Source organism: Ranitomeya variabilis, chromosome 1 (assembly GCF_051348905.1).
Source record: "Ranitomeya variabilis isolate aRanVar5 chromosome 1, aRanVar5.hap1, whole genome shotgun sequence".
NCBI classification, from domain to species: Eukaryota; Metazoa; Chordata; class Amphibia; order Anura; family Dendrobatidae; genus Ranitomeya; species Ranitomeya variabilis.
Window position 1 is genome coordinate 553621435 of NC_135232.1, and position 12661 is coordinate 553634095.

Here is a 12661-nt window from a genome sequence, read left to right on the forward strand (position 1 = left end):
CGGGCTGTGCCTGCTTCTAGCCTCCCATGGAGGCTATAGAAGCATGGCAAAAGTAAAAAAAAAAAGTTTTTAAAAATGTGAAAAAAATAAAAAAAATATAAAAGTTTAAATCACCCCCCTTTCGCCCCAATCAAAATAAATCAATAAAAAAAACCCCAACCTACACATATTTGGTATCGCCGCGTTCAGAATCGCCCGATCTATCAATAAAAAAAAAGCATTAACCTGATCGCTAAATGGCGTAATGAGAAAAAAATTCGAAACGCCAGATTTACGTTTTTTTGGTCGCCACGACATTGCATTAAAATGCAATAACGGGCGATCAAAAGAACGTATCTACACCAAAATGCTATCATTAAAAACGCCAGCTCGGCACGCAAAAAATAAGCCCTCACCTGACCCCAGATCACGAAAAATGGAGACGCTACGAGTATCGGAAAATGGCGCAATTTTGTTTTGTTTTGTTTTTTGCAAAGTTTGGAATTTTTTTTCACCACTTAGGTGAAAAATAACCTAGTCATGTTAGGTGTCTATAAACTCGTAGTGACCTGGAGAATCATAATGGCAGGTCAGTTTTAGCATTTAGTGAACCTAGCAAAATAGGCAAGCAAAAAACAAGTGTGGGATTGCACTTTTTTTGCAATTTCACTGCACTTGGAATTTTTTTCCCGTTTTCTAGTACACGACATGCTAAAACCAATGATGTCGTTCAAAAGTACAACTCGTCCCGCAAAAAATAAGCCCTCACATGGCCAAATTGACGGAAAAATAAAAAAGTTATGGCTCTGGGAAGGAGGGTAGAGAAAAACGAAAATGGAAAAACGGAAAAAGCTCCGGGGGTGAAGGGGTTAAGCACCGGTCTGGAATAACACAATCCATAATAAATGAAGAAATCTTTATTTGCAACATATAAAATTCCAGTTCTATAAGACGTATACATGTCCTTCTCTTGTACAATTATACAGCATCTTCTCAAGGTGGTACTCCAGCCAGGAGCCACCGCCTGTCTATGCAGGACAGCGGATATCTAGAATAAGGAGGCCTCCATAAATATATTCTATCATTTACATATATACATATGGCTACACTATGGGGACCCCGAGCGGGGCCAATACTGTTATCAAGCGTGCTGCCGACTGCTTTACTCATCCAACATCTCACAGAGATTTTCAAGGATCGTGATGCAGATCTCTTCCAGCAAGATTCTGCTGAGATAAGGACCCCTGAGCATGACAGTCTTTGTCCACACGCTGTGTGCCCAGCGTGCAGAAGCTGCACCTTCTTATGTTCTTTGGCTACACTGTGCTTCTACAAGGCATTCTTTGGCCACGAGACTTGATCTGCTACATCTCCATCAGCATCAATACTGCCGATGTCCTGGAATATCCCATCATAGTCCCAGAGCAAAGAGTAAAGGCAGCATGAGTCCACAGAGCGTGAGTGAGACCGACCGATCGGCAGAGTTATGAGCGATGCTCCGTAGGACGTCAGGAAGTGCCGCCGCTGGGTCATCTGGAGAGAAAGGATTAGGTCATTGCCTTTCATCTGGGAGTCCTCAAGAATCACCACCCCCAGGACACCATATACACCCCTGCTGCTCTACATCTTGGGCTGGATGTTGTGGCATCTGGTCCTGATTTCACGGATCAGGGAGGATGGAGAAGCAGAGCGGGACCAAAGTCCCTTAAGAGAAGTTTATGTAAGGCAGCCCCAGTGTAAGGGCGGCCACAGGGTTCTTACCTGCTACAACTCGGGCCCTCGGCGTGTGGACATTGGTCGGCTGCTGAGCTGAGAAAGAAAAAAAAATAAAAAATAGATGATCCTTCAACCCTTACATGACATGCCATGATGGTGGTGTGAGGTGGCCATGGCCCAAAAGTCACAGTCACACCTCAAACCCAGGGAGACAACTGTTTATTGGGAATATTCCACCAGTCCCATTATTGGTGGGGTCATTCATCACCACGCTGTGCTTGGCCTATCTCCTGACCTAAAGCTGGACACTTACTGGCCTTGCCGGCAACGTGGACCTTCAGCTTCAAGCACGAGTCCCCATGATGGTGGATGGGCTTGGCTGTAATGACAAAGAAGCCAATGTCAAAAGAAGAAGATTCCCTGGAATCAGAAGTCAGATCGGGCAGCAGATGGCACAGTGGTTTGTACTGTAGTCTTGCAGCGCTGGGGTTCTGGGTTTAAATCCCACCAAGGACATCATCTGCAAGGAGTTTGTATGTTCTCCCAGTGTTTGTTTCCTCTGGCTTCCTCCCACACTTCAAAGACATACTGATAGGGAACCTAGATTGTGAGCCCCAATGGGAACAGTGATAATGTCTGTAAAGCACTGCATAATAAATAATCCTCCTGCAGAGGCTGGAGACCCGTGGAGTAAGGACCCCCTCCCACAAACAATGTCCCAACAGGAACACCCTCCCCAGCGCCTTCCTGAAGATGTTTTTTGGGAAGTGTGCATTTCTTGGACAGATTATTCATTGTCCTGATTTCTCCTCCACACAGTCTGTCAGGAGAATCCTCCAGCATCCGAGCCTGGATCCCACAAGACACACCTAGGCCGCGTGTAGAGACAGGATCACCCCCACCCGCTGTGTCCTGCCCATGCATGTGCCGGGTCCGTGCCAGTGCGGAGGAGAGCGTCTCACACAGACAGGGATTACAGGACTGAGCCCAAAAACAGCTGTGTGCCACAGAAATGTCAGTTCCAGAGATCTGGTGTGGGAAGCAGCAGCGACCCCTACAGTAGTAGAAGCAGCAGCAGCGACCCCTACAGTAGTAGAAGCAGCAGCAGCGACCCCTACAGTAGTAGAAGCAGCAGCAGCGACCCCTACAGTAGTAGAAGCAGCAGCAGCGACCCCTACAGTAGTAGAAGCAGCAGCAGCGACCCCTACAGTAGTAGAAGCAGCAGCAGCGACCCCTACAGTAGTAGAAGCAGCAGCAGCGACCCCTACAGTAGTAGAAGCAGCAGCAGCGACCCCTACAGTAGTAGAAGCAGCAGCAGCGACCCCTACAGTAGTAGAAGCAGCAGCAGCGACCCCTACAGTAGTAGAAGCAGCAGCAGCGACCCCTACAGTAGTAGAAGCAGCAGCAGCGACCCCTACAGTAGTAGAAGCAGCAGCAGCGACCCCTACAGTAGTAGAAGCAGCAGCAGCGACCCCTACAGGGGTAGTAGTGCCAGTAGTAGTAGTAGTAATAGTGCCCCTTACAGATATAGTAGTAGCTGTGCCCCTCCTTGAACTCCTTGCCGAGGCTGAAGGCTGTGAACTTCTGAAACTTCACCCGGAACTTCTCGGGGCCGTTCAGATTGAAGGGGTTGTTGCACTCCCATCGGACTTGGTTTTTGGAGACTGGTTTGCAGGTGACATACTCTTCATGCTCCACCAGGAACAAAGTGTACCGCTCCACAGCAGTGCCCGCACCTCGGTCATCCTCGTAATGGGGGCACACAATGTCCAGGTAGTCGAAGAGCTGGACTTGTACGGTGTAGTCATTCCTGAAGCTGCGGACAGAAGACAGGACAGTTATTGGGGTGTAATATCAGGGAGGAGTTCTCGCTGTAATGTTACATTGTGCATTAACCCTTTTAGCACCTGGGCGCTGACGAGTGGGGGCTGTTGATGTGTAATAGACCAGTCAGCAGAGGGCCTGGAGGAGGTTTCTGGAGTCAGCAGTGACGCATGTGTTAAGTAGTCACCGGGAATTTTGGAGTGAGTGCCGTGTTGATAAACATGGTTTCCTCCAGAGTGAACCCTGGCCCTTGGGTGTGTGGCGTGACTGGGGGCGATGAGAAGAGCCGATGTGTAATGATGAGTCAGCAGTGTCCGCCAGGTGCGGAGTGGTCCCCACACAGGAACACGTCCCTTTTTCTGGGGTCTGCAGTTTTTTTCCAGTCGCAGACATGTAGGGGGTTTATTGGTATGGTGGAGTCAGGTGGGAATATCTTGGCACGTCTCATATATTGCACAATGCACATAGCATGTGAGGCGCTCACACGCATATGTCTCTGGGGGCGATAAGGGTGAAGCTCTCCTTTCTGAAAACCTAGCACAGTAATCTCCCCTCAGAACATCCCTTCAGGGACATCACCCAGCTCTTCCAGACTCTGGATCAGCTACAGAAAGCTGAGCGGGTGCCATATTACATCACCACTCACATGACTGCGACATGGAGGGTGTCTGGGCCAGACAACTAAGTTATAAGCTTCTGAAGCCATTATAGAAACAATACAGGTCGCTGGCATTGTTCTGCAAATGTGCCGAGTACACAGAGCTATACATACAAGGGTCCACACCCAACCCTGGCAAACACGCGCCCTCTTCACCCTACTGCTAATGGGTGACATTTGATTTCCCCTCAGCTCCAGGTAATAAACATCTCAGTCTTGTTAACAGGAGCCCCCTCCATAGACTGCAGTCACAAGGGACCATGCAAATCCCCTCATTACCCAGCCGTGAGATTGGAAACATTTGGGTGATCTGTGGGAGCGATTTGCACAGCCTCGGCCTAGTGAAAGGCTTGTTGTCAAATTCAGTCTATACAGGGTGGTGTTATAGAGGGGTGCAGACTAGCCCCCCCAGAGTGTACCCCATCCTCAAACTGCATTCTCAGCTCCAGTAGGTAGAGGTTTATTAACTCTTCAATTGTATAACCCTTTCCAAAAGTGCAATTGAGGGTCCTGCCATGGGGTACACGATGGGTCCACGTAGGGGAATTTATGCCATAGTGGAAGGTTGCATTGTAAGTGACCCAACTGCCTCAGTAGCCTCACAAACAATTACATGGAAAGAAAGGAGCCACGTTCATGGCAGCCAGTGAAGCACACTGCAATCACATTAGTTCCTCCTAATTTAGGGGCCTGTGAACTGATACACAGGGCTTCACTAATCACAAGGCCAAGTATGCAGTGTCCGAGGTATTCCCTCTATTGGGGCTGGGACCACATGTGACATGAGTTGGGTCGTCTCTACGGAGTACCAGAGTACAGCATAGCACCTATGTCCTGAGGACAAGAGGCTCTTTGGTTGAGCAGAGTACAGCTGGCACGGTGCCATGTGCAGAAAGGGGTGTGCGCAGGGTGTTGTGTTCGGCACGTAACCCTGAGTTAATCAGTTACTGGCCCCAATGCTGGGCGGACTGGTTGGGGACGTGTGATTTTAGGCTGCACTCCCGAGCCTGTTTACTTTAACCAAGATGCACATTGTGGGCAATGACGCGGTGTTTACAGGCGAGTGTATTGTCTGTGGACGGGGGAGGGGACTGTCAGAAATAAGACGCTCTCATTAAAAAGTACAAGTGATGAGGGTGAGAGCGCTCAGGCTGCCATCACCTTCTGTTATCCCTGGAGGAGGAAAGTTTCACAAAAGTCACCCTGAATGACAGTGGCACTGCAAATCACTGGTATTGTAGAAAGGTGTCCTGACATATTGCGGACCTCTGACATTGGGTGCTGACAGTGGGCAACTGTCATATTGGTGACTTCTGACATATTGGGCGCTGCCCCTCATATGCACAGGCGGTGAGGCACCTCTGACATATTGGGCGCTGCCCCTCATATGCACAGGTGGTGGGCTGGTTGGTGATCTGGGATTTTACATTAAAACTGGAAATGCCACTTTCCCAGTAACCTGAGCCTGGTCCCCCCCCCCCCCATGCGGCTACACTGTGCACAGGATTACATGCAACACTTGGAGCCAAGCGGGAGGCTGCAGCTGTAGAGTGCAAGCTCCTGGGAGTTGCTGGGAATGTGCGGCTGGGCGGCCAGGGATGGGGCGAGGCCGGCTCTGCCTGCAGGGCCTGGAGATAAGCGGCAGCTGATTTACCAGTTCTACCTACATACCTGACTGATCGCACTGGGCCGCAGAGCTGACAACTGCAGCCCTGGGGCAGGAAAGTGCCCACACCCCCTCTGTGCCTGGCACTGTGCCCGGGAATGGCCAGAGAAAGGAGGAGCAGCAGGGTCTGAGAAAGGAAGGAGCGCAAGAGGGGACGCTTCCTGCACGGCCATCCTGAGGAAAAAACAGGGACTGTCAGCCCCCAGACTACTACCACCACCAGGCGCACCCCGCTTTCCCTGGATATACAGGGCACACTTTGTAGCAGTCTCCATCAGTGACTGCTACTACAATGCCCATCAGATGGCGCTGGGGATGGGGGCGGGGTGATGTTCCTGAAGTTCTTGTTTTTGGAGTGAAGTGCTGACAGTCCCCAGAGGTGTCCACTGCCCCCACTCTCTATGTCCACACCACTGGACAATACCCCTCCCCCACACCCATCTGTAGTGAAACTGTACCCCTCCCCCTGTACTGTGTGACAGCAGAGACATGTGTGCTGCACTCCACAATCAGAGCTACATCACACACACACAGTAGTGACCTCACACACTGGAGAGACCGTAGTGACCTCACACACACACACTGGAGAGACCGTAGTGACCTCACACACACACACTGGAGAGACCGTAGTGACCTCACACACACACTGGAGAGACCGTAGTGACCTCACACACACACTGGAGAGACCGTAGTGACCTCACACACACACTGGAGAGACCGTAGTGACCTCACACACACACTGGAGAGACCGTAGTGACCTCACACACACTGGAGAGACCGTAGTGACCTCACACACACTGGAGAGACCGTAGTGACCTCACACACACTGGAGAGACCGTAGTGACCTCACACACACTGGAGAGACCGTAGTGACCTCACACACACTGGAGAGACCGTAGTGACCTCACACACACTGGAGAGACCGTAGTGACCTCACACACACTGGAGAGACCGTAGTGACCTCACACACACTGGAGAGACCGTAGTGACCACACACACACACACACACACTGGAGAGACCGTAGTGACCTCACACACACTGGAGAGACCGTAGTGACCTCACACACACTGGAGAGACCGTAGTGACCTCACACACACTGGAGAGACCGTAGTGACCTCACACACACTGGAGAGACCGTAGTGACCTCACACACACTGGAGAGACCGTAGTGACCTCACACACACTGGAGAGACCGTAGTGACCTCACACACACTGGAGAGACCGTAGTGACCTCACACACACTGGAGAGACCGTAGTGACCTCACACACACTGGAGAGACCGTAGTGACCTCACACACACTGGAGAGACCGTAGTGACCTCACACACACTGGAGAGACCGTAGTGACCTCACACACACTGGAGAGACCGTAGTGACCTCACACACACTGGAGAGGCCGTAGTGACCTCACACACACTGGAGAGACCGTAGTGACCTCACACACACTGGAGAGACCGTAGTGACCTCACACACACTGGAGAGACCGTAGTGACCTCACACACACTGGAGAGACCGTAGTGACCTCACACACACTGGAGAGACCGTAGTGACCTCACACACACTGGAGAGACCGTAGTGACCTCACACACACTGGAGAGACCGTAGTGACCACACACACACACACGAGAGACCGTAGTGACCACACACACACACACACACAAGAGACCGTAGTGACCACACACACACACACACGAGAGACCGTAGTGACCACACACACACACACACACTGGAGAGACCGTAGTGACCACACACACACACACACACTGGAGAGACCGTAGTGACCACACACACACACTGGAGAGACCGTAGTGACCACACACACACACACACACTGGAGAGACCGTAGTGACCACACACACTGGAGAGACCGTAGTGACCACACACACACTGGAGAGACCGTAGTGACCACACACACTGGAGAGACCGTAGTGACCACACACACTGGAGAGACCGTAGTGACCACACACACTGGAGAGACCGTAGTGACCACACACACTGGAGAGACCGTAGTGACCACACACACACTGGAGAGACCGTAGTGACCACACACACACTGGAGAGACCGTAGTGACCACACACACTGGAGAGACCGTAGTGACCACACACACTGGAGAGACCGTAGTGACCACACACACTGGAGAGACCGTAGTGACCACACACACTGGAGAGACCGTAGTGACCACACACACTGGAGAGACCGTAGTGACCACACACACTGGAGAGACCGTAGTGACCACACACACTGGAGAGACCGTAGTGACCACACACACACTGGAGAGACCGTAGTGACCACACACTGGAGAGACCGTAGTGACCACACACACACACGAGACCGTAGTGACCACACACACACACGAGAGACCGTAGTGACCACACACACACGAGAGACCGTAGTGACCTCACACACACGAGAGACCGTAGTGACCACACACACACACACGAGAGACCGTAGTGACCACACACGAGAGACCGTAGTGACCACACACGAGAGACCGTAGTGACCACACACACACGAGAGACCGTAGTGACCACACACACACGAGAGACCGTAGTGACCACACACACACGAGAGACCGTAGTGACCACACACGAGAGACCGTAGTGACCACACACACACGAGAGACCGTAGTGACCACACACACACGAGAGACCGTAGTGACCACACACACACGAGAGACCGTAGTGACCACACACACACACGAGAGACCGTAGTGACCACACACACACACGAGAGACCGTAGTGACCACACACACACACGAGAGACCGTAGTGACCACACACACGAGAGACCGTAGTGACCACACACACACACACGAGAGACCGTAGTGACCACACACACACACGAGAGACCGTAGTGACCACACACACACACGAGAGACCGTAGTGACCACACACACACACGAGAGACCGTAGTGACCACACACACACACGAGAGACCGTAGTGACCACACACGAGAGACCGTAGTGACCACACACACACGAGAGACCGTAGTGACCACACACACACGAGAGACCGTAGTGACCACACACACACGAGAGACCGTAGTGACCACACACACACACGAGAGACCGTAGTGACCACACACACACACACGAGAGACCGTAGTGACCACACACACACACGAGAGACCGTAGTGACCACACACACACACGAGAGACCGTAGTGACCACACACACGAGAGACCGTAGTGACCACACACACACACGAGAGACCGTAGTGACCACACACACACACACACGAGAGACCGTAGTGACCACACACACACACACGAGAGACCGTAGTGACCACACACACACACGAGAGACCGTAGTGACCACACACACACACACGAGAGACCGTAGTGACCACACACACACACACACACGAGAGACCGTAGTGACCACACACACGAGAGACCGTAGTGACCACACACACGAGAGACCGTAGTGACCACACACACACGAGAGACCGTAGTGACCACACACACACGAGAGACCGTAGTGACCTCACACACACACTGGAGAGACCGTAGTGACATCGCACACACGAGACTGGTGACATCACACACGCCTGCAGCCACTTATCAGCGAGCGCTCTGGATGAACTTCTCGCACCTGGGCTGTTATTGAGCAATTATGATTCAGATCCCAGAAGGGAAAGGAACATGCTGGTACCTGGGGCTGCAGAGCATTACCCCCATTACTTCAGGACACTGCAGAGCATCACACCAAATCCTCCATCCTGCAGAGCACTACCTCCATTACTTCAGGACACTGCAGAGCATCACACAAAATCCTCCATCCTGCAGAGCATTACCCCCCATTACTTCAGGACACTGCAGAGCATCACACCAAATCCTCCATCCTGCAGAGCACTACCCCCATTATTTCAGGACACTGCAGAGCATCACACCAAATCCTCCATCCTGCAGAGCACTACCCCCATTATTTCAGGACACTGCAGAGCATCACACCAAATCCTCCATCCTGCAGAGCATCACACCAAATCCTCCGTTCTGCAGAGCATTACCCCATTACTTCAAGACACTGCACAGCATCACACCAAATCCTCCATCCTGCAGAGCACTACCCCCATTACTCCAGGATACTGCAGAGCATCACACCAAATCCTCCATCCTGCAGAGCATCACCCCCCATTACTTCAGGACACTGCAGAGCATCACACCAAATCCTCCATCCTGCAGAGCATTACCCCCATTACTTCAGGACACTGCACAGCATCACACCAAATCCTCCGTCCTGCAGAGCATTACCCCACACCACGTCTTGCAGAGCATCACCCTCCATCACTATCCCGGGACACGGCTTTCGGTTATAGATCGCTGCCTCAGAGACACCGCTGCAGACCATCATAACTGCAGCACATCGAACTTCACACAGAACAGTGAGGACAAGATTCCAGCCGAGCAGCTGCAGAGTATTGCACCTACTGAAGGACAATGCTGCCGACGTGAGCAGAATGCAGAGTATTGCCCCCCGCACGGTGCCTGCAGAGCTCGCTCACCTGCGGTTGGTGCTGTTCCAGTACACGGTGTGGATCTCGGCCGCCGCCGCCCGCACACAGAGGAGCAGCAGGAGCAGCGCGCAGCCGTTCAGCTCCATCACTCCGTCTCTGAGGGCGGAGCGCACAGCGGAGCCTTATGTACCAGGAGCCAGTGCCGCCTCCATGGGCGGGGCCCGGGCTGTGTGGATGCCCCGCCCCCGGGAGATGGGAGAGCCGCTGTCCGCTCTGTGCTCAGTGTGCTGCGGTGTACAGGCCCAGGTTCAAGGGTCAGCCTGGGGGGCGAGCACATAGCACTGGCCCACAGGTCGCATCGGACCATCTTCGTGCTTAATGAGGCTGCTGCATGAACTAGTAGAGGTGTCAAGGCTGTTTTCATATTGGGATCATACACGTGTTTGCGATGTGTGTACATTAGTGAGCGCCGTCACTACTAAGAACGAGGCTTGTTATTTCTCTCACTTTAGATACGGTTGGTGCAGCGTATTACAGACCATCATGACGTTATAGGATAACGAGTCTCTACACCTGGCGGCTTCAGCCTAGTGAATAGATTTGGAAAAATGCACAAAAATGTATTCAAAGGTAACGCTCTGCTGACGGAATCAGTCATCAATAATGTCACGTGCTGTCTTTATGCCGGCTATATGGCTTTTCTAGCAGTTTACTAGATTATGTTTTTACTTTTATAACTAAACGTATACCTGGCGTAAGAGAAGTGAACCATAAGCATGGGTGTACTATGTCCGACCATCACAGTCCATGGCTCCTCGGTGCTGCTGAATGCTCCAGATGGATGGTCTCAATTGTTTGGTCAAAGCAAGATCGTAATGTCTTTTTCTATATTAGGAACAGACCGGTGGAATTTATGTGCAGAACGGAGAACCCCTACAAAGGATCGGATTGGGCATTCATTCCACTTGTCCCTAAAGCAGGAAAAAATAAATGGAATCCCCCAAGGCCTCATTCACTTGAAAAATGGTACCAGTGTCATGTCATCAGTGTACGGTCTGTGTGTTCGTTTTTACCATCAATGCCATCAGTGTACGGTCTGTGTGTCCGTTTTTACCATCAATGCCATCAGTGTACGGTCTGTGTGTTCGTTTTTACCATCAATGCCATCAGTGTACGGTCTGTGTGTCCGTTTTTACCATCAATGCCATCGGTGTACGGTCTGTGTGTCCGTTTTTACCATCAATGCCATCAGTGTACGGTCTGTGTGTTCGTTTTTACCATCAATGTCATCAGTGTACGGTCTGTGTGTTCGTTTTTACCATCAATGCCATCAGTGTACGGTCTGTGTGTCCGTTTTTACCATCAATGTCATCAGTGTACGGTCTGTGTGTCCGTTTTTACCATCAATGCCATCAGTGTACGGTCTGTGTGTCCGTTTTTACCATCAATGTCATCAGTGTACGGTCTGTGTGTCCGTTTTTACCATCAATGCCATCAGTGTACGGTCTGTGTGTCCGTTTTTACCATCAATGCCATCAGTGTACGGTCTGTGTGTTTGTTTTTACCATCAATGCCATCAGTGTACGGTCTGTGTGTTCGTTTTTACCATCAATGCCATCAGTGTACGGTCTGTGTGTCCATTTTTACCATCAATGTCATCAGTGTACGGTCTGTGTGTCCGTTTTTACCATCAATGCCATCGGTGTACGGTCTGTGTGTTTGTTTTTACCATCAATGCCATCAGTGTACGGTCTGTGTGTTCGTTTTTACCATCAATGCCATCAGTGTACGGTCTGTGTGTCCATTTTTACCATCAATGTCATCAGTGTACGGTCTGTGTGTCCGTTTTTACCATCAATGCCATCGGTGTACGGTCTGTGTGTTTGTTTTTACCATCAATGCCATCAGTGTACGGTCTGTGTGTCCGTTTTTACCATCAATGCCATCAGTGTACGGTCTGTGTGTTCGTTTTTACCATCAATGTCATCAGTGTACGGTCTGTGTGTTCGTTTTTACCATCAATGCCATCAGTGTACGGTCTGTGTGTCCGTTTTTACCATCAATGTCATCAGTGTACGGTCTGTGTGTCCGTTTTTACCATCAATGCCATCAGTGTACGGTCTGTGTGTCCGTTTTTACCATCAATGTCATCAGTGTACGGTCTGTGTGTCCGTTTTTACCATCAATGCCATCAGTGTACGGTCTGTGTGTCCGTTTTTACCATCAATGCCATCAGTGTACGGTCTGTGTGTTTGTTTTTACCATCAATGCCATCAGTGTACGGTCTGTGTGTTCGTTTTTACCATCAATGCCATCAGTGTACGGTCTGTGTGTCCGTTTTTACCATCAATGTCATCAGTGT

At 51.1% G+C, this 12661-nt stretch overlaps 1 protein-coding gene and 1 long non-coding RNA gene across 2 annotated transcripts; one reads left to right on the top strand and one right to left on the bottom strand.

The window, feature by feature from the left end:
* Positions 1-880: 880 nt before the first annotated feature.
* EFNA1 (ephrin A1) lies at positions 881-10498 on the bottom strand. The gene is made up of 5 exons (XM_077256049.1): positions 10348-10498; positions 3219-3511; positions 2009-2074; positions 1741-1788; positions 881-1512 (listed from the first exon to the last, which is right to left on the bottom strand). The coding sequence occupies exons 1-5, from the start codon at positions 10443-10445 to the stop codon at positions 1391-1393; spliced, it is 627 nt and encodes a 208-aa protein (XP_077112164.1). The 5' UTR covers positions 10446-10498; the 3' UTR covers positions 881-1390.
* A 67-nt stretch (positions 10499-10565) lies between these two features.
* Positions 10566-11315, top strand: LOC143767617 (uncharacterized). Its single transcript, XR_013213726.1, has 3 exons — positions 10566-10704; positions 10812-10929; positions 11194-11315. It is a non-coding gene; the product is annotated as an uncharacterized LOC143767617 (long non-coding RNA).
* Positions 11316-12661: the final 1346 nt, after the last annotated feature.